The following is a 24923-nucleotide window of genomic DNA, read 5'->3' on the forward strand; positions in this document are numbered from 1 at the left end:
GACAATGTGGGCAGAGGCAACACAAATGAATTCAAAGTTAGTACATTGGATTTGTTAGCTACTCAAAACCTGCCTAAACATGCAGTCTCGGATTTCGGAGCAAGTAAGCTTGCTCCGCGCTTCATCGGGTCATTCACTGTGTTGGAGCGGCACGGCAACGCTTACACGCCAGACATACCGTCTAGCATGCGCCTCCATCCGACCTTTTACGTCGGGCGGCTGAAGCCGTCTCGGCTGGCCCGAAGCCTCGGCAGGAGCCGAGCCACCTATCTCGGCTGGACCGAAGCCTCGGCAGGAGCCGAGCCACCTATCTCGGCTGGACCGAAGCCTCGGCAGGAGCCGAGGCAGAAGCGGAAGCCTTGGCCTCGGCGACGAGCAGCCTCTCCTCCAGCGCGCGGACGCGCTGGAGCAACTCCTTCATCCGGGTCCCCAACTCGACCTGGATATTCGAGGCGGTCTGGGAGACCGCCGCGATTTGAGCCTTCTGGCTCGCCAGCTCCTACTTCAGGGCGGCGCACTCAGCGCCCTGCAGACGCTCCACGGCGGTCGCCCGGTCATGGAAAGGCGCGTACTGATCAGCCCGGGGCTGATCATATCCGGGGTGTGTTCCCACCCCCGCCACCGCCGATCCGTGACGCCCGCGGCTCAACCCGCTGGATTGTTGAGCGGATTATTGGCCATAGTATCCCGAAAACGAACCCTCAAGGGGCTCGTTTTCGTATTCGTTGGAGAGGATTTCCTCCCCATCAAGATACATGGAAGCCGCGGAACGTGTTGCTGGAGGACGTTCCGGAAATGGTGAGGGCGTACGAAAAGCAGTATGCGCTGGCGCAGCGGAAGTAGTGCGAGCGCTGCGGTCATCGCTAGCGCCCGAATCCTCACGTGCTAAGAATTTAGCACGGAGCTCTTTGAAACTCTCGGGCACACGGAATGACGTGCACCCGTTCAGGTCGCGGTCGCTCAAGCGGACCGCGCCTGGGAAACACTTCGCGCACTGAAAGCCCTCGGGCACAGCGCACGGCACGTTAGCCTCCTCCGCAGCAACGTGGAGTTGCTCCAACTTTCCACGCTTCGAGTACGTCTCGAAGCGATCACGCGCTTGCTTAATCCGATCACGGTAAGCATTTGGCTTCTTGTTGAAGTTCTCAACAAAAGCATTCCAACTTTGACAAAGTGCCTTCCACTCGGGCACTTCGCTGCGAGAAGATGTCTTCTTGCTTTGGAACCATCGGAGCTCATGGAAGAGTCCGACGTAATACTCGCGCCTTTGATGCGTCTCCGCATCAAAGTGCAGCTCGGCAGCCACGGCGTCATCCTTGACGGCACTGTATACGTATAGCGGCACCTCATTCGGAGGTACCGAGTTCCCATACCGGTCCGAGATCTCGGACGCGGACGGCATCCACGGATCGCGCGCTGCGCCTGCAGCGCGCGGAGAACTGAGAGCCCCAGGGGAAGCGAGTGGGGTATCACTCTCAGTTCGCGAACGCTTCGAACTCGAAGCGTCTGATTCGTCCCCTCCACGCGGGCGAATGTTCTTAGCGAGGGGGTCGAGCGATTCGCTTGACACGGAGTCTTTGCGCTTAGAGGACGAGTCCTTCTCGTCCTCCATGTCTTCATCGTCGTCGCCGAAGTCGACGACATCGCCATACTTCGCCTTCTGGCGTTCGAAGTAGTCATCAATGGAGAGATGACTCTCCATCGCCTTCGGGTTTTTCTTTTCTGGGGGCGTGCTCATCGTTGTATGAGCGCGGATTTCTTCTCCAAACGCGGAGAATTGACGTGCGGAGACCCCGCGCGTCTAACCTTAAGGGGGGGGGGGTGTAACGGGGTTACACGCACAAGTGGCTACAAGCCACTTGTGATTTTAACAGATAAAATATCTGTTAAAAGTTTCAGATACTTCCTCACCTTGGTGTAAGTCACACCAATGGATGCATTGAGGTGGGCCACCACAATGAGTGGTCCACACCTACCCAAAGATCCTATTGGTAGAAAGCAGCATCTTTCTACCAATTAGAGACGTGCATATTGGCGGGGCTCTGACAGCCAGCCGCTGTCAACCCCTTTCATAGATGATAAACAGTTTTAGCAGATTTAGGGGGAAGATCAATTAACAAACAATACAGTTCTCATTTTACCTAATCTAAGTCACTTGGAGTCTTATCTGATTTAAATTTTACTTGTGTACTCAAGTATAATTAACTCAAGTTATTAGTATTTACGCTTCCTCATACACGTAGGGCGACGTGTAAGCAAAAGTAGTGAGTCAAGTTAGACCCACTACAGATGCCAAAAGATTTCAGCTTCGTTGAATCTACGAAGATACTTAACAGCCTTGTCTGCTTTCCACCACAGTAGATTGAACGTATTGGCAGGTTCGATGCGTTGAGATGCTTTGAGTGTGTCGTGGATCTGCCTGGCAGGGTACTAATGTGTTACAAAAAGGTGGAACGTGGATATGTTGAGGCTGAAAATTGGTTAGCTTTTCGTTGACGACATCAGGAGGTGTCGTGAGTATCCAGACGTTGCCAATACTAGACATATGGATATAGGCGCTGTTGCGGTTTGTCCAACGATTTCATTTTAGAATTGGAGCCGTTGACATGGGCAACAGGAAAACACTGTCACGAAGCGCAAAAGCAGCTAAACGAACACTCAAGAAAGTAGCGGCACGAGGAAATCCCCAATCACGGTCAACTCAGGAGACTCCAATTGACGAAATTGAGCAGGAACGCCAAAGTTCAAGACTTGCCCGAAACAACGAAATAAAGAAGCGAAATGCAGCAACTCAACAACTTCCTCGAACCTACAAGCGACGGAAAGTGAGTAGCCTTGCCAGATCAAGCCAGCGTGAACATCTTGAGAGCGACAAAAAAGGTCAGGAATATGTTTCTTTGTGGTGTAAATTGATCGCTAGACTGACATTCACTACATCTCTGCGATACTAGCGTTTTTTGCAGCGATCGATCAGCCACTGTTTCGCGTGTGTGGCAGCTGTGGAGAGCTATCTACTTCAGCCCAGGCAACACTTAAGGCATATGATGCTGATGCCAGCTTTTTTTCTCCGCTTCGAAACCAGCACGGTTGCGTCGAAATCATTCCAGAAGGATTGGTTTACAATTCCGACGAGCCAAAACCCTCTAATTGGCTCTGCTCGCGTTGCAACGCGTCTCTCCGAGCACGCAAAATACAAAATAAGTTTTGCAGAAGCAGCGGTTTTCGAATAGCTCCCGTTCCTGAAGAACTAGCCGTCTTGAGCAGAATGGAGGCGAGGCTAGTAGGTCTGGGTGTTTCCTTCACGACCTGCGTGAACCTCTACAGAGACGGCCAAGAGTTCACAAGAGGAAATGCAATCAATTACTGGAACGATCCAGGCGAAGTTGTGCGCGAATTGCCAAGGCCGCTAAAAGAGTGTGGTGTAGTGTTTTTAGCATCAAAATCCGACACCTCAACTAAGTACTTTCGGGTACGACCAGACGTTGTGCGTCGGGCCCTAAAATGGCTGATTGCCAACAACTCGCTGTATAAGCACGTGACGAATTCGGAGGAGAATCTGCAAGCTTTGAACGACGTCAATCCACAAGATGTGCCAACGATTGGTGTCACCGAAGACGAAGTTGAAGAGTTGCAAGGCCCTCAGCGACCTGTGAACGACACAAATCCTACTAGTGTACCCGAACTAGATTCGCCAGTACAGCCCGATGCCAGTCAAGTTGCGATCTCTCCCCAGTCACCAAGCTACGAGCACCACCAACAAAAAGCGGGTCGACCTAGCAATGATAATGCTCCTGACGACCAGGACATTATGGAAAACTTGACAGAATCGTTCGAACTGGAAGGAAGTCAGCAGCAAAAGCAAAGCCAGCTTGAGCAAATTATAGAGGCAGTTGGATTAGACGCTACAGGATTTAAATATCCGGTTGGTGAACTGCGTTGCCGCGATGAACCTATCGATGAGTGTCGTACAAAGCACCTGATGCAAAATTGCTTTCCTGTTCTGTTCCCTGATGGTCACGGCGGATATAATCCGCTTGGTGAAAATGAGATTAGAGGGCACGAGTCCAGCTTAACAGAATTCTGTACGCATTTGATGAAATGGGATGACCGTCGATTCATTATTCACGGCATTTCAAAATCTTCTGTCTTAACTTAATACAACGACGACAAATTGATGGTCTAGTAAGGAGGATTAGTGTTTCTGAAGCATGTAGTGCAGCAATAAATACAGCTGGGTGCAATTTGGGAGACAATACGGAAGCTGATTTGTCTTGTGCTGCAAAGGGGCATGGCGAATTGAGTGCTGCAATGCAGGTACTGAACTCTTTAAAACTGTTCTTCCGAGTGATTCGAGGAAGTGGCCTGTACTGGGCTAACGCGCGCGATGACTTAATGTCCATGATAGGAAATCGAGTCTTGCCGACGAGACGGCCAACGTTTTTCCTTACGTTAAAATTAAGCGCAGCAGACACAATTTGGCCCGGTTTCCCTAGACCTTGCAATCCCTCCGTGACCCTTGATGAGTGCAGACGTCTGTCGTACAGTGAACGAAGACGGTATCTAAACAAAAATCCTGACATCAGTGCTCATCACTTCAATAGAAGGTTCCAAGCCTTCTTCGATTTGATTCTATTTGGTACAAGTAAACCATTAGGAGAGATTGTCGATTACTTCTGGCGCGTGAAATTCAACGTGGTTCGCCTCATACTGTTTACTGTGGATCAGGGATGCTCCTGATGTGCTAGAATTATCAGAGTCAAATGAAGGACGCGCAACACTTGCAAGCTTCGTCGACAACTCTATATCGACACTGTCAAAGACAATAGCCGGTCTTCAGACGTGTTATTGTTCTACTTGCACCACCCATCGAGATAGCAAAGTGGATGTTTTGGCTAGTAGGCCCCCAGAGGTTGGAACGCCAGAATGGGAGTGTGATCTGACATTGCTGGTGCAGCGTGTGCAGCAGCGCGAATGCTTTACTGGCTCTTCCTGTCGTAAAAAAGGCCTAGAATGCCGATTTGGCTTTCCTAAGGAACTTCGCGAAAAACTACTATCGAGACCTGTGTTGCTGCAGACGGCACGCCTTCTATGAAAGTTCACCTCAAACGTCAAGTCCCAACAATAAATAATTATTCTCCTCATTTGCTTTCTTGCTGGAGAGCCAACATGGACTTACAGCGGATAGGAAACTCATACGGCGCGGCTGAATACGCAGCGGCTTACGTCAGCAAGGCTGAACCCGACACTCTACGCTTTCGTCGTGTAATTTCAAAGGTTATCAAGCGATTTGACCCAAATCTGTCCTATCACTCAATATTAAACCGTGTTGCAAATGCTACGCTGTCTGTTCGAGAGGTTGGAGCTCCTGAGGCAATATACATTCTGCTCCGTGATTTGCCGATGCACAGTAAATCAAGGTCAATCCGAAAAGTTAAAGTTCTACGTCATCATCTTCGATACTATCGTGTAGAGCCGCAAAGTGTAAGTGATCTAGCTGATTTGGCGGACTCACATCTAAACACAATTCGATTAGAACATCTCGAGCGGGCCTACATGAACCGCCCGACTGATGATACATTTAACGCCATGAGTTTGGCAACAGTTGCCGAAGAACACGAGACAGTTGAAACGTTAAGTGACCGCCAGACATCATCGTCAGATACATGGGAGCGAATTGACAATGAAGGGTGGATTCGGAGGCGGTCGAAGCCGGTCGTGATACAAAAATCGCCATGGATTCGTCCAGATCCGTCAAACGCTAATTTTTGTTTTTCGGAAATATTTTTATACATGTCATGGCGATCAATGACCGTTCGGACGAGCAGTGTATCGAACATTTTTTAAGGGATCAAGAAGCTCATCTTTCTAAAGAACTCATGGAGGAATCTAACGCCACCCTAGCTAGACAACAAAAACTCGATATGCTGAAGCATTCCCGTGACGCGTGCAGTGTGACACCGCTGCCACCCACCGACTACGTATTTATTATCAATCCAGATAGTTCTGATCAGCCCAACCAGAACACCACACCAGACAATGTCAACGCCAACGTTGAATGGAAGGCTAGGCATGAATACACGCGTGATGTTGTTGAAAAGGCTCGAGATTTTGTGAAGTTGTGCTAGAAACCTTGGATGAAGGGAAAACAAGATCTCCAAGCTTTCAGCAACGGCACCATTTCAAATGAAAGAAATGCTTCTAGCTACCGCTACCCTATCACGGATAATGATGAAAATCCAGCAGGTGAGACTATGGCTGGATCGCAATGGATCCCGTTCGCGCTTGCCATGAGACAGTCTAGAAATTGGTTGAAACATGCACCTGAAAATACGCAATGTAACCCTCTTAGGATGATCATCAACGAAGAAGGCGGTTCCGGAAAGAGTTGGTTGATTAAACACATCGTAAAAGATATGCACAACGTTTTCGGGGAGCATTTCGCCACACGAAGAACTTCTAAGCGTATGATTCTTCTTGCCCATCAAGGAACAGTAGCCTTTAATATCAAAGGCATGACGTTGTGCTCGGTGTTGTCGTTTTCGTCGTTTTCTAAGTCTGTTTTTTCAGTACCGTACCCGTCATTAACCGAAACTAAAGCTGGTCCTGCTAAATTGAAGCAAATGCAGCAGCAATATCGCGATGTATATCTATTTATAATCGACGAGTTCAGCATGATATCATGCGGCATGCTGTATAGGATAGACCTGCGAATGAGAGAAATCTGGCCTAGTCATGCTGATGAGCTAGATGTGTATTTCACGGGCGATGCAGCCCAGTTTGATCCAGTGGTCCCAAATTCGCTTTCAACACCTTTGGCAAAGATATCAAATGAGGTGCAGCACTGTGGAAGGGAGATCTGGAATAGTATTGAAAGTGTGTGTATGTTTACTTCTCAAAACCGAGAAAACTCGACCCAGAGTGGTTCGACGCTCTTCGTAAGATTCGCGAGAAAAGACTAACTTTAGCTGACATCGAACTGTTTAACACGCGATGCATCCCTTCCGCTCGTTGGCCAAAGTGGGTATCGAAAGCGAAGCATATTGCGTATAAAAATGTTGATGTGGATGCAGCAAACGAGAAAAACATGTTAGCGACTAATCAGCCGATACCTCGCATTGCTTTTCAACACTCTGTTCAGCAGAAACGATTAATGCCTAAGCTTGATATTCCAGATGGAACTGTGCAGACGCTATTAAACGACGCCAAGACAGCACATTCAGATCACGATCGAGTAATTTCTAGAGAGATAAAGCTGTGCATTGGAGCCCCGGTGACACTGACGTTTAATATGGCACAATCAGCAGGGTTGTGCAATGGAACTAATGCTCAAGTGTACGACTTTTTGTTCTATCTAGGAAGCGACTTGCCTATTGTGCTTGTAAAGATCACCGATACCTAGGACCATCAATTCTAAACGACGTCCCTAATATTGTTCCTACCAGACCAAAGGATATATACTGGGGAAGGAAGTCGAGTGATCTTCGCGTTGTTAGAAGAGGTATGTTGGAAATCGCATCATCTTTTGTCACAACGAGTGAAGTTGAAGCCATCTTCTGGAACTAGCTAGCAGAGTGATGGTAGAAAGGCCGTAGCAGAGAGTCCGCACTCGGCGTGCTCTCAGTCCGAAAGTTCCCCTAAGAGTAACAAGTTGTTTGTGAGTGAGTTCGATCTGCGCTCCGTTAGGGTTATGAGCCCAAGCCCAAGTACACGCTACGCGCTGCGCTACACGTTGGTGAGCTGCACTACAACGACGAGATGCATCCTCATCCGACTCAGACGACGATCGCCGCAAGAGCAAGACGGACAAGAAGTTCAGGATCAACTCCTCCGGCAATCCCGTCAACTGGGACGGCGAGAACTGGCCTTTCTACAAGAAGAGCATGAAGATCGTGTTCCAGAAGAGCTTGCTAGAGGACATAGCAAGCGGCAAGGTCACGGCAGACCCAAACTGGAGTCAAGAAAGAAGGATGAACACACCAAGAAGCAAGCGAAGATCCAGATGCTGATCATGGGTTCGCTGACGACGAGACTCTCCCAGCAGTTGTTGAACCAGGACACTGGAACTGCTATGTGGGGCGAGCTCTGCAGATCTACAAGGGGAAGAACAACGATGCCACCAAGGCGCAGAAAGTGTATCGCTTACAAGGTGAGCTGCACAGGACTCATCGGCGAATTAACGGGGACGTGCGTGGACACTTGTACACGATGTTCCGGATCAAAAACGAGTTCAAGGAGCTTGGATCACCGTTGAGTGACCTTCAGATGGTGGACATGTTGCTGCGCAGCCTGCCGCAGCAGGTGTGCTACAACGATCTTCGTAGAAAAGTGTTATGTAGCTCCAACATGAGTAAATACACACCAGAACTAGTGCGAGAATTGATTCTCACGGCTGAGACGCGCAACAAGGACTGGGAGAAGAATGCTTTTGGCAGTAACCAAGGCAAAAAGAAGCAAGGCAATGCTTCAAGTGGCCCGAAGGGCAAAACTACTGGTGATGGATCGAAGAAGAAGATGTCGAGGCCTGACATCAAGTGCTTTAACTGTGGTGGCAAGGGCCATTACAAGAGCGATTGCCCCGACTTCGATGAGAAACCCAGTGCGGAGAGAAAGGCAAGCGCGAAGATGGCACGCTCGGGTGAGAAACCCGTGAAGATCTCATCGGGGAAGACTGAAGACGACGCCAACTGGGTGCACAAGCGTGACATTGTCGTGGTAGAAGTTGTCAATAGAGTCGCAAAGGATTGCGACGCAAGTCGTTGGTATTTCGACAGCGGAACCAACGCACACATTGTAGCGACAAAAGAATATTTTACTGTGCTGAACAACATGGAGGACAGTGATTGAAATCCAAATATTTCGGGATTCGCAGATGGTGTTGACGCCAAGGCTGAAGGCTTTGGGACAATTCTTCTAGCTACTATGATTGATGAAGAGATGGTGTTCGTGTTCCTCGAAGACGTGCTATACGTGTAACGGGGTTACACGTACAAGTGGCTGCAAGCCACTTGTGAATTTAACAGATAGGTTATCTGTTAAACGTTTTGGATACTTCCTCACATTGGTGTAAGTCACACCGATGGATACATTGAAGTGGACCACCACAGTGAGTGGTCCACACATACCCAAAAGATCCTATTGGTAGAAAGCAGCATCTTTCTACCAATCAGAGACATGCATATTAGCGGGGCTCTGACAGCCAGCCGCTGTCAACCCCTTTCATAGATGATAAACAGTTTGAGCAGCTTTTAGAGGAAGATCAATTTACAAACAATACAGTTCTCATTTTACCTAATCTAAGTCACTTGGAATCCCTTCTTATTTAACTTATATTTGTGTATTCAAATATAATTAACCTAAGTAATTACTAAGTACTTACGCTTCCTCATACACGTTGCGCAACGTGTAAGCTAAAGTAGTGAGTCAAGTTAGACCCACTACACCTGGTAGCACTTTGTAGTCCGTCCAACGACCGACTGCTTGACGTTCGTACGCGGTGTACGAACGCGGAGCCGAGAACCACATGAGCACGGAGGTGCCCATGGAGAGCTCCAACACGCCTGCAACGCATGTTGCACGCGCTGACTGCCCCCACCTGTCTGACCCAGAGTGGGAGGCCCTCCAACGACTGTCAACAGTCATTGGAGAAGCGGCGATAGCTACAATGCTGCGTACGCTATCGCCGACGGAGCAACATGGTGTTGCTCTGGGATTCATCATGAAGGAGCAGCGTGACGCTGCTTCCTCAGTGACGGCGTCGTCAGGGACGACACCGCGTGCTCAACCATTAAAGTTGAGCGTAAGCAATTACGTGGGAAGAGAGGGCGAGCCTCTCCTCCGATGGCTTGTCGAACTCGACACAGCCATAGCGGCTCGACGCATCGTCGACCCGCTGTCGAAGGTCGCGTTCGCCATGTCCTGCCTTGGCGGACGCGCATGGAGTTGGGCGTATGGACGCCGACTCTCCGATCCTACGTGCTTCAGCACGTACGAAGTGTTCAAAGAGGAGCTCAAACAAGCGTTTGAGCCCCCGCAAAACGAGTTCCGGTCGAGGGCGGAGTTCCTCGACCTTCAGCAGGGTAAGCATGACGTTCATGCCTACGCGCAGCGCGCACGATATTTGGTCTCAAATATCGTGACTAACCCGATTGACGAGGCGACCAAGGTCGTCACGTTCATGAAGGGACTTAGAGATGGGCCCGTGAAGACCTATCTCTTCCGAGAGTACCCGAGTACTCTCGAAGCTGCAATCACCCTTGCCATGCAAGAAGAGTTTAGCCTGCGGCAGGCTAAACTTCATGCGAACGTGCCGAGGTCGCAACCGCGCCCGGTAGTGAGGACGGGAGGTCCAAAACCAATGGACCTCTCGAACGCAACAACTGCTGGCTACCAACAGCAGGGAGGCAACGTGCGATGCTTCCGTTGCGGAAGGATCGGTCACTTTGCGCGGGAGTGCACAGCTCCCATGCCCCCTGGAGGTGGCCGTCGTGGCGATGCTAGGCATCGCCGCGGACCAGCAAAAAACGCGAACATCCAGTAGGCGCGGGGCGCCCTACTGGTAATGCAGTCGCGCGTGCCGACATCGGGCACGCGACACTGAGGACTGCATCCCCCAGTGAGACCAGCTCTCACTGCAAGAAACAAGATGACAGGCCGAACCTAGTCATCTTGAAGGTTTACTCGAAGAGAGCGAGTGACTCTCTTCGAGCTTTGGTAGATTCAGGCGCGTCGAACAACTTTGTTCGATTACGGAGCCTGCCAAGACTTGACTTCGAGGAGGTAAATGTACCTCGACGACTGGCAACAGGTGCCATCGTGAAGACCGAGAAGCGCGTCGTGAACGTGCGCTTCTCGTACAAACAACGTGTGTTTGTCGAACGCTTTATCGTCCTGGACCTGGACGATAAGTTCGGCGTGGTAATGGGCATGCCGTGCAAGCCACGGCATGATCCGGTGATAGACTGGAAGAAGCGCACGCTCGTGCGCTTCGGTCGCGACAGCGGAACAGAGAGCGATGGCCCTATTACCGCAGCGCACGCACCAGCAGGTGTGCGCGGCTTACCAGTCGAGACAGCGCTTAATGCCGCTGTCCCGGAGTGCCCAGGAAGTGCGCGAGGGCGCGCACAAGTGAGACCAACGTCGGCAATGCTGCCGACGTCAGAAGAACAAGATGTGCTGGTTCCGGGAACCAACACCCACGTTCAAGTGTGTAAGGGACAGTCCCTGACCCGAAGAGGTCAGGTCGACGACGTCGCGACGGTTCCGGGAGCCGACGCACCCTCGGTCATGAGGGGCTCCGCCAATGAATGGCGTCGAGGTGACGAAGGCGTGTCAACTCCGGGAGTTGACGCTCCAAACAGTGCGGACGGTTGCAAACGTACCGCACTGACGCAATTTGCATGCTGTCGTGCAGCCCGGCTGCACGACGAAGCGCCATGCGATCAAGCCGGGCTTGAAATCGCGCGCCCGCAGACAGGGTCTGCCGGCGAAGGAACACATTTCCGTGCAGCCGGGCTGCACGAAGGAACATGCGGTCAAGCCGGGCTTGATACCGCGCGCCCGCGGACAGGGTCCGCCGGCGAACAACTGTCCACGGCCGGGCCTGGACCAGAAGAACAACTGGGCGGAGCCGGGTTCCGCACAACAACTAGACGGCGCGTGCGAAGAACGCTGTGCACGTCTCGGTCCGGGACCGAGACACCACAAGAACCGTCTGCTGGACAGACTGAGGTGGTGACGCCGGACGTCGAGACGCTAAGCGTCTTGACGCGCACCGATATTGGATTCCAGTATCGCGAAATGGAACTCGCTAATCCTCCGATGACGGCGTCGGAGTTGACTTCGCTTCCAGTCATGAGCTGGAAGCGCTTCACGCGCGACTTGCACGATGGACGCATCGAGCAGGTCTGCGTTTTTTCGAACAGCGAAAGAACGGAGAGCGAGAGCGAAGAGCTGAGACAGCTCTTCATGGAATGTACCACTGAGAGTGAAGACACTCTCAGTGCGAAGACGAAGCGAGAGCGCTTCGCGGAACAAGGTTGGGACTCGCGGAAGTCGAGTCCCTGTTACGAATTGTTGAGGGAGTACAAAGACGTACTCCCGGAAGAGATTCCTGCGGAGCTTCCGCAGGACAAGGGCATACAGCACGAGACCGATCTCGTGCCGGGCACGAAGTACTGTGTCACGCGGCAGTGGCCACTGCCGCGAGAGCAAGTAAAAGCAATCGACGACTTCTTGGAAAGTCGTCGCAAAGCAGGACAAGTGCGGGAATCAAAGTCCCCGCATAGTGCTCCGACGTTCTGTGTCAAAAAGCCACATGGCGGATGGCGCATCGTTCATACCTACAACAAGCTGAACGATGCGACGGTACAGGCGCAGACACCGATACCGCGAAAAGCTGTTATCATCGATTCGATGGCCGGGAGCACCGTTTACAGTGCTCTCGACTTGCGAGACGGATTCTATCAGATCCTAGTGCGTGAGAGCGATATCCCTCTCACGGCAGTGAGCACGCCAAGCGGCATGCTCTGGGAGTGGCTAGTAATGCCACAGGGACTTAAGAATGCCCCTGCGACTTTCAACAGGTGCGTGACGCACTTGTTGCGCTCGGTGCGCGACTTCGCACCGAGCTACTTCGATGATGTGTTCATCCACAGCCGGGCTGTGGACGGGAAGACCGACGTAGAGATGCACAGGGTGCATCTCCGGAAGCTACTTGAGCTTATGCGAAAGCATAAGCTCTACGCGAACCTGAAGAAGTGTATCTTCGGGGCGAGCGAGATACCCGTCCTCGGGTGTCTCGTAGGGAAGAATGGTGTTCGCCCTGACCCGGAAAAGGTCAGAGTGATAAATGAATGGCCAACGCCTTCAAGTGTCAAGGAACTGAGGCAGTTGCTTGGCTTCGCCACGTACTTGTGCAAGTACGTGGAGGCTTACACGGGCAAGATCCGTCCGCTGTCACAACTTCTGAAGAAAGAAGCTGTGTGGAATTGGACAACCGATTGCCAAAAGGAATTCGATGCAGTCTACTGAGGCGCCGATCTTGGCAGTGGCTGACCAAGATCGCCCATTTCACGTAGTGTGTGACGAATCCGACTTCGCGATCGGATGCGCGTTAATGCAGCACCATCACGAGGGCCGTGATCGTGTCGTCTATTACCAATCGCGTCAGCTGAAGCCGGCTGAGCGCAATTATTCGGTGCATGACAAGGAACTCCTTGCCATGAAATACGCACTCGCAAAATTCCGAGTGTATTTGCTTGGAAGTAGACCGTTTGTGGTCTACACCGACCATGCTTCACTGCGCACTGCAGTGAAGTCACCACACATATCACAAAGAATGGCGAGATGGCTCTCATTCTTTGCGGAGTATAACTTCCGGGTCGAATACAAACCCGGAAGATGGAATGTGGAGGCCGACGCGTTATCACGTCGGCCGGATTATGCAGAAGCTGCTGACGTCAATGCCATTGACGCCATGTGATCGAGCAAACCCACATCGTCTCTGTTGGACGACGTGAAGGCCGCGTACGCGCACGACGCGGACGCGAAACTCTTGCTGGCCTATGGCACAGCACCTTCTGACAAGGCTGTCAGAAGCTGCCCAAGCACCTTCGTGCGCGTGCACACCGATATCGGGTGCACGACGGACTGCTACTCTACAACGCAGTCGACGACAACGCGGTCCGCGTTGTCGTACCGAATGACCATGACCTGCGACTCAGGCTCATGTTCGAATACCATAATGCCCCGACTGCGGGACATCTCGGACGTGAGAAGACATACGTCCTCCTCACGCGCGACTTCTACTGGCACCACCAGTATAAGTGGGTGCGCAAGTACATCCGTGCTTGCGAGGTATGCCAACGCGTAAAGCCTGCGCCATTCGCGCAGGCTCCACTGCAATCACTACCGACTCCGTCGGAGTGTTGGAAGTCCATGTCTTTGGACTTCATCTTTGGTCTTCCCCCGGATAGCGGAGGGAACACCGGTGTTGTGGTCTTTGTAGACCGTTTCAGCAAGATGGTATATCTTGCTGCGGTGCCAGCAGAGGTAACCGCGAAGCAGACGGCCCGTCTGCTCGTCGACATGGTGTTCAAACAGCATGGCATGCCGTCCGACATCGTGTCGGACAGAGACCCGCGCTTCACAGCGCACCTGTGGCAAGAAGTGTTTAGACTTCTTGGGAGCCAGCTTTCCATGTCGACTGCGGATCATCCGCAGACGGACGGTCAAACCGAGCGCGTGAATCGCGTGCTCGTCGATATGTTGAAGAGCTACGCTCACTCGTTCCAATACTGGAGCGAGTGCCTATCGATGGCAGAGTTTGCCATCAACAACGCAGTGCATGCCTCGACCGGGCATACACCGTTCTACGTGAATGCCATGCGGCATCCACGTCTACCGAGTTTACTCGGAGTGATGGCTCCCACTTCAAGTGGGGGAGGATCTACGACTGCAATACAGCAGCCGCAGAAAACCGCTGACACTTGCACAGTGTCAGCTGCAACAATGGACAAACCACATGAGTCTGCGCAGGGCGCAGACTCCCCCAACAACAAGGCCAACGACCACGGGTCTGCGCAGGGCGCAGACACCGCAAAGAACCACGCAGAGGCCGGGCCTCTAGCGGAGAGCGAGCTGAATGACTTCAGCTCGGATGCGATTGACTTCATCCATCACAGACAAGCCGTAATTTGAAGAGCAGTACGCGCTGGTGCAGCGGAAGTAGTGCGAGCGCTGCGGTCATCGCTAGCGCCCGAACCCTCACGTGCTAAGAATTTAGCACGGAGCTCTTTGAAACTCTCGGGCACACGGAATGACGTGCACCCGTTCAGGTCGCGGTCGCTCAAGCGGACCGCGCCTGGGAAACACTTCGCGCACTGAAAGCCCTCGGGCACAGCGCACGGCACGTTAGCCTCCTCCGCAGCAACGTGGAGTTGCTCCAACTTTCCACGCTTCGAGTACGTCTCGAAGCGATCACGCGCTTGCTTAATCCGATCACGGTAAGCACTCGGCTTCTTGTTGAAGTTCTCAACAAAGCATTTCAACTTTGACAAAGTGCCTGCCACTCGGGCACTTTGCTGCGAGAAGATGTCTACTTGCTTTGAAACCATCGGAGTTCATGAAAGAGTCCGATGTAGTAATCGCGCCTTTGATGCGTTTCCGCATCAAAGTGCAGCTCGGCAGCCACAGCGTCATCTTCGATGGCGCTGCATACGTACAGCGGCACCTCATTCGGAGGTACCGAGTTCCCATACCGGTCCGCGATCTCGGACGCGGACGGCATCCATGGATCGCGCGCGGGGAGCCCTGAGCTTTGACATCACGCGCTGCAGCTGCAGCGCGCGGAGTACTGAGAGCCCCAGCTGAAGCGAGTGGGGTATCGCTCTCAGTACGCGAACGCTTCGAACTCGAAGCGTCCGATTCATCCCCTTCACGCGGACGAACGTTCTTGGCGTGAGGGTCGAGCGATTAGCTCGACACTGAGTCTATGCGCTTTGACGGCGAGTCTTCCTCGCCCTCCATATCTTCATCGTCGTCGTCGAAGTCGACGACGTCGCCGTACTTCGCCTTCTGGCGTTCGAAGTAGTCGTCGATGGAGAGATGACTCCCCATCGACTTTGCGGACTTCTTCTGAGGCGTGCTCATCGTTGAATGAGCGCGGATTTCTTCTCCAAACGCGGAGAATTGACGAATGGTTAATTCCGAAGATTGACGTGCGGGGACCCCGCGCGTCTAACCGTAAGGGGGGGATGGTGTAACGGGGTTACACCTACAAGTGGCTGCAAGCCACTTGTGAATTTAATAGATAGGTTATCTGTTAAAAGTTTTGGATACTTCCTCACCTTGGTGTAAGACACACCAATGGATACATTGAAGTGGGCCACCATAATTAGTGGTCCACACATACTCAAAGATCCTATTGGTAGAAAGCAGCATCTTTCTACCAATCAGAGACATGCATATTAGCGGGGCTCTGACAGCCAGCCGCTGCCAACCCTTTCATAGATGATAAACAGTTTTTAGCAGATTTTTAGAGGAAGATCAATTTACAAACAATACAGTTCTCATTTTACCTAATCTAAGTCACTTGGAATCCCTTCTTATTTAACTTATATTTGTGTATTCAAATATAATTAACCTAAGTAATTACTAAGTACTTACGCTTCCTCATACACGTTGCGCAACGTGTAAGCTAAAGTAGTGAGTCAAGTTAGACCCACTACAGGAGCAAGGCTTCAAAATGTCGTGGGAGCAGGAAACAATGATGTTTGGTATGACGAAAGATGGCACAGAGGTGCTTCGTGCGGTGCATGAGCATCGACTGTGGGCTTTCAACGTGCACAATATTGGTGGCGTTAAGGTCGACAAGAAGACCACTGCTGTGAAGAAGCAAATAGTGGCAAATTTTGCGGTGACAGACGGCGTCGAAGATATTGACGTCTGGCACGCGCGCTTGGGGCACATCTGCCCAGAGTATATTCGCCTAATGGTCGATCGCGGAATGGCCAAGGGCATCATGTTGAAAAGGCGTGGCAAGATGGATTGCACTGACTGTCATTTTGGTAAGCAGAGACGCAAGACATTCAAGAAGGGCCTCGATCGCAACATAGTGAAGGTGAATGACATGGTCTTCGCCGACTTATTGATTCCTGGACTACACAATGACACGAAATATAGTGCTGTGTTAGTTGTGATGGACGGATTCTCGCGTTTTGTGACCACGTACCTGTTGAATTCGAAGACAGAAGATAAGGTGAACGGGTACATGAAGCAGTACATTGCGTGGGCTGAACGGCAGCACGGACGGAAAGTTGATACGGTAGTGACCTGTCGGTGATGTGCTGAGGAAGCGTCTAGTGATGAGCAAGACGAAGCTATCGGACCGGTGAAGCAAGTGCTAACTGACAAGGGTGCAGAGTTCTGCAACAAGACTATTGAGCACTGGTATGCTACGAAGGGCATAGTCCACACCAAGGTTGGTCCGAAGTCGTCTCAGTTGAACCTCGTGGAGCGAATACACCAGACTTTAATTGGAATGGTAAAGACAATGATACATGACTCGGGGCTACCGAGATCGTTTTGGATGCATGCATTGCAAACTGCGGTTTACATTAAGAACCGAGTATTTTGCAAGGGCGCCGGAAGAACCCCATACGAGATGATGTACGGTACTAAGCCGGACATTCATCACATTCGTACCTTTGGGTCATTGGTACACTGTCACACGCCCGTGGCCAAACGCAAGAAACTGTGTGTGAACTGCAAGGTGGGTTTCCTCATTGGCTATCAAGACGACGTTGTTGGCTGCCAGGTATATTTTCCTACCGAGCACCAAAAGGGCTTCGTGGCTGATGTGAAGGTGAACGAGGCGATTAAGTACAAAGACCGCTACGACAGCGGATTCAAGACAAAGGTGAACAGATGGTTACAGACGTTCGACGAGTTTCTTCGGGATGGAGACTTCGATGACGCAGAAAGTGACAGCGAAGCATCTCAACGAGCAGGGTGTGACGCCGAATCCGTGCGTGACGATAGCAATGTCGAAATGCAAAGCGCTGCTGCAAGCATAGACGACCTCAACGAAGCTGAGCAAGTACTGTGGAATGATATGGTGCGCAACCGCGCCCTTCCCAATGAAGACAGGAGCAACTCTAGCAGTGAATTAGTGGAAAATGACCAGCAACTATGGGATGATATTCTGCAGAACAGCTCTCTACCCGACTATGAGGACGCGTGTGCAACACAGGAGGACGAAAATGCGAGTGAAACGCAGGAGGACGAGGATGCAGAAGCTGTTCACGTTGTCGACAACGTAGCTGGCATTGTTGTCCAAGCTGAGAGCGAAGTTGGTGATGATCCAGAAAGTGAATTTGATGAACATGATAATCATGTTGGCGAGTTAATTGATGAACTGGCAAGCCATGTGTCTGATCTGACTCCTGTTCGTGAAGAGAATGAGAGGGAGCTTGATGGCGACGATGACTACGATTATTTGTTCGACCCAAGCGATGGTCACGAGGCACAGGGTGATAACGGCGTAAGTGATGACGGGAGTGAACCGCCAGCGCCAGCTTGAAATGGTGTTCTAGCAATTCCAACGCAAATGCTAATCGGAAAGGTGCATCCATGAGACGAAGATATTCGTCGTTCCCGTGGCAAGAAGCGTACAAAGTTGAGGGCCAAGCATGCAGCGGCAACAAGTCGCCCAGGACTTCGTGAAGTCCCAAAGAACCTTAAATCTGAACGATTCGAGGACTACGATGTGTGCTCAGCGTTCAAAGCACTACACGCAGATCGCCGTGGCAATGGTGGATTACGTGCTACTGACATCAAGATTCCTAAGAACTATAGGCAAGCGATACGCTCCAAGCAAGCTATGTTTTGGCGTGAAGCTATGGACGCGGAGATGGCTGCCTTGAAAGCCAAAAGAGTGTTAAGGCTGATTCCACGTTCAGGATTGCCTAGCGGGCAGCAGACCATCAAGACCATGGGGGTCTTCGATGTGAAGACAGATCATCTAGGTTACATTGTGAGGTACCGAGCACGCATAGTTGCACGTGGTGACAAACAGCGATTTGGTATTGACTTCACAGAGACATTTTCTACGGTGGCACGAATGGCGACATTCAGGACGTTTTTTGCTGTGTGCATCATTTTGAACTTGATGATCTACCAAGGAGACATTAACACGGCATACCTCAACGCTACGTTAGGTATAAAACAGTTCCTGGAAGAGGTTCAAAGCTACCCGTGTGAAGATGACGGAATGATATATATTGTCGAAAAGGCTTTGTACGGGCTGCGCCAGTCCGGTAGAGAATGGAACAGCGAGGTGAATCGCTGGTTTGTGGACAACAGCTTCAAGCAGTGTGAGACTGAGCCGTGCCTCTACTTCTACGATCAAGACGGCGAATTCGCCACCGTACTTCTGTACGTTGATGACATACTGTGCGCGACGAACAACGTCGAGTTCAAGAAGAGAATGTTTGAGCAGTTAGACCAGGACTATGGACTAAAGGAGCAAGGTCTTCTCAACACATACCTCGGTGTTCAGGTAGAACAGAACGCAGACTCCATTAAAATTCACCAGACGAAGTACTGGGAAGAGATAATCGAGCGGTTCCATTTTGTGGACGCTCACCCAAGTAGGATCCCTATGGAGACGAACATGCGTTTGACGGTGAAAGACACTGATACGGATCGACGCACAGAGAAACTCGTGAACGGCAAGAACTTCCCGTATCGTGAGCTGGTCGGATCCCTCATGTTCTTGATTACCTGTACAAGACCAGACCTCGCGTTCTCCGTTGGGCAGCTTAGCAGATACGTGCAAAACCCTACCCAGCAGCACATTGGCGCCGCCAATAGAGTGCTGAGGTACCTAGTTGGGACCAAGACGCAAGGAATTGTATACACCCGGAACAAGTCAGCAGAGCAAAAGCCCGAGTTAATTATTGATGGGTATTGCGACTCCGATTGGGGTAATGACCCTGACACGCGCAAGAGCATCACAGGTTTTGCTCACTGCATGGCTGGTGGTGCAGCTTCGTGGGCGTCAAGACGCCAAAGCATCGTGGCGCAATCGACCGCTGAGGCGGAGTATGTTGCGGTATGCGAAGCATGCATGGAGGGCCAAGGGCTACGCAACATGCTGATCCAAGTTTTTCCAGATTTGGAGTCCAGTTTTTGAACGGGCATCGATAACCAAGCAGCCTACGTAATGACTACTAACCCAACCTACAGTCGCAGGACGCTACACATCGAGCTACGTTGGCACTACATGCGTGACCAAGTGGCGACGAAGACCGTGGACTTGTGGAAGGACAAGACGGACGTGAATCCATCCGATCTCATGACGAAGCCGCTGGCCAGCGATAGGCTCGAAACATTGAGTGCTATGATCGGTTTATCTAAACAGCATCTTCCTCAGTGACGATTTTCACTTCGGAGGAGGGCGTGTTGGAAATCGCATCATCTTTTGTCACAACGAGTGAAGTTGAAGCCATCTTCTGGAAGTAGCTAGCAGAGTAATGGTAGAAAGGCCGTAGCAGAGAGTCCGCACTCGGCGTGTTCTCAGTCCGAAAGTTCCCCTAAGAGTAACAAGTTGTTTGTGAGTGAGTTCGATCTGCGCTCCGTTAAGGTATACCGCTGAAGTTAGCCTACGCAATGACCGTCCATAAAGTGCAAGGGTTGACATGTCCACGAGTTGTCTTTCACTCGAATGCTTTTCCAAATGTGACTTTTGCTTACGTAGCACTATCTCGTATAAAGCATCGAAAGTCTATTGTCATTACTCAACCACTCACTCTTGAAAAACTGATGTCTTCTCGCGAGCAAATAGTAGGTTTCCAGCAAGAAAGCAAACGCGTGTCATATGTAGTCGCTCATACTCTGGAAGCATCTATCGCGGTCGTGCAACAGATGAAAGAAGCCGCGCGATGCCACAATGCACCCCTCGCACCTCGGCAAATGTAGCGTTCATTACTACAAAAAATCGTGCCCCGCGAATTTCCGGAGAGAGGTACCCAACAATAACTTGTAGAAATATCCCGAATCATCTTCACGTTGCCGAAGGTTGCCTTCTTCTTGGAGGTGAACGCCGCCACGTTCGATTGTTTGGCGACGATCAGAGAGGAGGTGTGAAAACTTCTCGCCATCATACATCCCCATCGCCGTACCAAGATTATCACCCGCAGTTTGCTCATGTTCACCCTGCTGTGATCTTTCTCGTGCAGCCTTTGCTGCAGTAGGATCACTAGAATGGTATGCAGGCCCATACGCATTAATGCCAAATATGGCCCTCTACCCGACACGAGCAGGCCACGGTTTGAGCAAACTGTGGAGCCTCGACCTGAAAGTGAAGTAGAAGCTGCATTGGTTTTTCAATGAAGAATCATCACACTCATTTAGAATTAGCTATTCCGAATGGTCTAATCGCTCTGTCAGTCTTGAATACGCTCATTGGATTCTTTTGACACTTCCGTTTCTTGAAATGGTGTTGGGTAGATTGGCACAGCAGTTGCTTGGCCAACTACAGTATCCCCAGGCGTGCCACGCACGTATTGTAGTGAGGCAGTCTCAATTGGAAAGGCGGAAACGAGAAAATAAATTGTGGGAGTTTGGCTTTCTGCCATAGAAGGTAGTATGTAGGCAGATTGATGAGCTTGGACAGGCAGAAGTACCATGTGTGTTCGTCGCATGTCTGTGTCTTCCACAATCTGTGCAGTTGTTGAAATCCCACCTTCACAAGAACCTCCACGCACACCATTTCTGGCGTGATTTCATTTTGAACACCAATCGACAGAGGTATCCCTCGTACTTGTGTTGTTGGCATCAGATAAACGGGGGCGACTGGATCGAGGGTTTCTTGGGATATCTTGCCCTTATTCAGGCTCCGTCGTGCAGGTGACCGAGTGTTTGGTTTCCGCTTCGCCGCAACCTTCTCCTGCTGTTACCTGGTATGGATGAACGAGGAAGTGCACGCCGTGGGTTACCATCATCGCTCTTCTTCTGCGTAGTCGGCGGCGTTCGATTATGATCGAAATCACCAGAATTCGGACGATTTGTTTCGTTTTTGGGTGCACGAACCGGAGTAGATACCGGCGTACGCTGTTTATGGAGCTTGGTGCTTTCCACACATGTCGAATAGGCAATTCTCGAGTAGCCAGATTTGACGCTACCAGTTTGAAAGCTTGCAAACTGTGCTGAAGCACTTCTCGGTCCGTTGTGCTTCTTCGCCTCAAGATTTCGTTTGTATCGAGCACGCTGCATTTCATTTTGGTGTTCGCGGTGCTCCGGACACAACCAATGCCGTTCTCCACTCCGTTTGAAGGCTCGTTCGTTAGTGCATGTACCAGGAAATTGGCACTGCAGCTCACGGGAAGTTCGCAATTCCTCCTCCCCATGCCCCATGATGACGGCTTGACGAACTGCATACAATGAAACACGACCCCTACGTTTAGGCAGGCCTAATAAATAACCACGAGAGAGCTCACATTTCCTGCCTGGCTGCGGGCGGCGACGACGAGGAGGACCCAACAGATATTCTATTCTGACCTGGTTACTGGCTTCGCAAGTGCAATATTGCTCATCATCCTTTTTTTTTTTTTTTTTTTTTTTTGGGGGGGGCGGTGCCTCAAAACTGTAATAGTGTATATGCGTTTTGGAGGCATTGTCCCCTTAGCAACTTAGGCCGTGGATGCTGCTGCTATACTAGTATAAAATTATAATATACAACCACAGATTTGGTCTTGCATTTTTGGAGTGGAGAAGGGGTAGTTTACAGTAATGCATCCGTTTTAAGTTGAGCTACATTACAGTCACTTAGCTATAACGATGAAGTTCATCCCGTCCAGCAGTGCGGCTCTGCTCACAATGAGCTTCCATAGATGTCGAGTATTGTGCAGTGGGGTTCAATCACATGCTCCGAGTCAATACCAGGAGCAGCGTGAACCAGTCCCCGAAGAACGCAGTGGCAGCCACGACGCCGTAGACGAGTGCGAAGACCAGCAGCACGGAGACGATGCCCTGGAGCACCGTGTGCCTGGTAGGAGTCTTGTCGGTGGAGCTTCGGTCCAGCAGCTGCTGCTTGTCGTCTTTCGGTGCGTAGGTTACCACTGGCACGTCGCTCGGGGCAGTCGAGGGCGCCACTTGAGTCATTGTTGAGTGTGAGAGTTGTTGCTGAGCTGCACTTTGGCTGAGGCGGTATAGTTGGTGAGTGAGACTGTGTTCACGGCTGACCCGCCATCGATACGGTAATCGACGGGATGCCGTGATGTGTTTGGAACGTCCAGTGCACTGCACCCCGCGCGAGATTTGTGACGCAAGGTCTCAGTACATGTATGTGTACACACGGCGTGGGAAGCTACACGCGCTTCATCCCATGGATTACAGTACGATTCCGCCGTACAGTAATCCGCTTCTCTTGTAGACGCTGATGCATCCAATTTGGTGGACTCACTGCCAGAAGGCTACCAGTATGGGATACGCATATATAATAGTCTCGGCAAGAGTAGTCGGTATAGGGATCAGACCTGATGTTTTTAGGTCAGGCTTTTAGGGAGGATTGACGAACAATGGCAAGCCTTCAACAAGTGATCTCCTGGTTTGCACCGCCAATTTCACTTGGCGTATGGCAGGTAAGGCGTCGTAAATAGACAATAACAACTTCGCAGTGCAACTACTCCGGCCCACGCGCCGACCATTCTAGACCTTCGCTTCGCTCCGGTTCCCGGTCTCTCTTGAGGCCTCTTCGCACAGATGTTGCCCATCATGTTTCTTTGTCTCTACATGACACTGAAAATCACCTCGATTGGAATCCGTTACAGACTGTATAGATTCAATGCGGTCGACCCGCGAGCGACAAAAGCAACAAGCTAGGTGTCAGGTGAATATTATTGTGCCTTTCAGGAATCGGACTTGAAAAACTGCCTTTTTCATCAGTGCGGCTAGGTGTGCACCGAAGGTTTAAGGCACCAAAAGCTAGAATTTGTGCTCAGTATTAGCCACAAATATGTAATTCGACCAATGAGCATCCATTGAACACAACTCTGATAACAGACTTTCATCGGACTGGAAAAAATATGTTCGAAGGCACAAAGGACCGAATGGCTGGTATTCTCTCGGCATTCCGAGATTCATTCAGCAGAAAGAGTATAGTTTGACCTACTCTATAGATATTCGTTGGCGAGGTATTGTGCTTATGTATGTGTACTCGATCGATACTGCCACAGTAACTAGCGTTCTCGGCCTCTCAGAACGCACTCTCAATAGGTGGTACAAGCTTTTTCGAAGTACAAGTAACGTTGAAGGGGCTGAAACGCGTGCGCAGATTTCAAGGTGGCCGCGCAGCGTGTTCGCTTTTGTACAGGAGTATGTGAAAACTCATCCATGCTTCTACTTTGAAGAACTTCGCCACGAGCTACGGGTGCTCTACAAGGACTCTATCAGCGTATCCGACTCTACAATCTGTAGGGCCCTAAGATTTGATCTCAAATTGACCAGGGAAGTGCTCACGAAGCGCGCAAGTTCCTCGTGAAAGACGTGAGTTCGCTAGTCGTCTCACCCCATTCTACAGCGGCTCTGACCAGCTCGTCTTCGTCGACGAGACGTCAAAGGACGGGACGTAAGTCAATTTTGTTTTTTTATTGTTAATGCTTAGGCGTATCTAACATTTGGTAAGGTCTGTTCTCCGTCGATATGGGTGGTCAGCCAGGAATACACCAGCTCACGTTACGCTTCCATTCAGCCGTGGTAAGCGCAACTCAATACTAGCAGCGATGGATGTCCAAGGGTTTTTTTGCCTGGGGAGATGTTGAGGAAATCTTCACCCACACTAGCTTTCACGACGTCTTTAAGACGAACATTCTTCCCTTTCTTAATCCATGGCCTTTGCCGAGGTCCATCGTGGTGATGGATAATGCCAAGATCCACATGTACAAGGAGGTGCCCTGAGCCTATCCCTAGCTAACATGTGGCGAGGTGCGGGCTAATTCCCGGCTTTCCAGATCGAACCTTGAATAAACGTAGACCGCTGAACGTCGGACTAGAGCTCAGAAGGCTCAAAGGCTTGGGGTCTCAGCTGAAATACCCCAGCTGAGCCCAACGACGGCTTGGATGAAACTTCCCAGCTCCGGTCCTTGGTCAGGCGCGGCATGTGCACCTCCCTTGCGATCCCCTTGACGATTCTTCCTAGGGCTACGCTTTGGTCCCATACGTCAGCCAGCCACAGCAACCTTGTTCTCACTTCAGATGTCTCCAGCACTCTCCAAACGAAACCTGCTCCCCACTCAATAGGTCTCAGCTCGCACGTGTCCAACCCAATCTGCTCCGGGTTTTTCTCCAATACAAAACACGACACTCCACTCGTGACTTGCCCACCTCTTCTGAGACCTTGGACCTGGCCTCCGTAGCTTCTTCAC

At 51.0% G+C, this 24923-nt stretch overlaps 3 protein-coding genes across 3 annotated transcripts; 2 read left to right on the forward strand and 1 right to left on the reverse strand.

Annotated features, from left to right (window-relative positions):
- Window positions 1–16243: 16243 nt before the first annotated feature.
- Window positions 16244–18079, forward strand: IUM83_14486 (Copia type Polyprotein; the record flags this gene model as incomplete). Its single annotated transcript, XM_067939235.1, has 3 exons — window positions 16244–16764; window positions 16861–17041; window positions 17120–18079. 3 exons carry the CDS (start codon window positions 16244–16246, stop codon window positions 18077–18079), a joined length of 1662 nt encoding a protein of 553 aa, XP_067793602.1.
- A 588-nt stretch (window positions 18080–18667) lies between these two features.
- Window positions 18668–19693, forward strand: IUM83_14487 (Integrase catalytic core protein; the record flags this gene model as incomplete). Its single annotated transcript, XM_067939236.1, has 1 exon — window positions 18668–19693. One exon carries the CDS (start codon window positions 18668–18670, stop codon window positions 19691–19693), a length of 1026 nt encoding a protein of 341 aa, XP_067793601.1.
- A 2726-nt stretch (window positions 19694–22419) lies between these two features.
- Window positions 22420–22662, reverse strand: IUM83_14488 (uncharacterized protein; the record flags this gene model as incomplete). The annotated part of the gene is made up of 1 exon (XM_067939237.1): window positions 22420–22662. The coding sequence occupies one exon, from the start codon at window positions 22660–22662 to the stop codon at window positions 22420–22422; it is 243 nt and encodes an 80-aa protein (XP_067793606.1).
- Between the last annotated feature and the right edge of the window lie 2261 nt (window positions 22663–24923).

This window comes from Phytophthora cinnamomi (assembly GCF_018691715.1).
Source record: "Phytophthora cinnamomi strain GKB4 chromosome Unknown Contig28, whole genome shotgun sequence".
Classification (NCBI taxonomy): Eukaryota; Oomycota; class Peronosporomycetes; order Peronosporales; family Peronosporaceae; genus Phytophthora; species Phytophthora cinnamomi.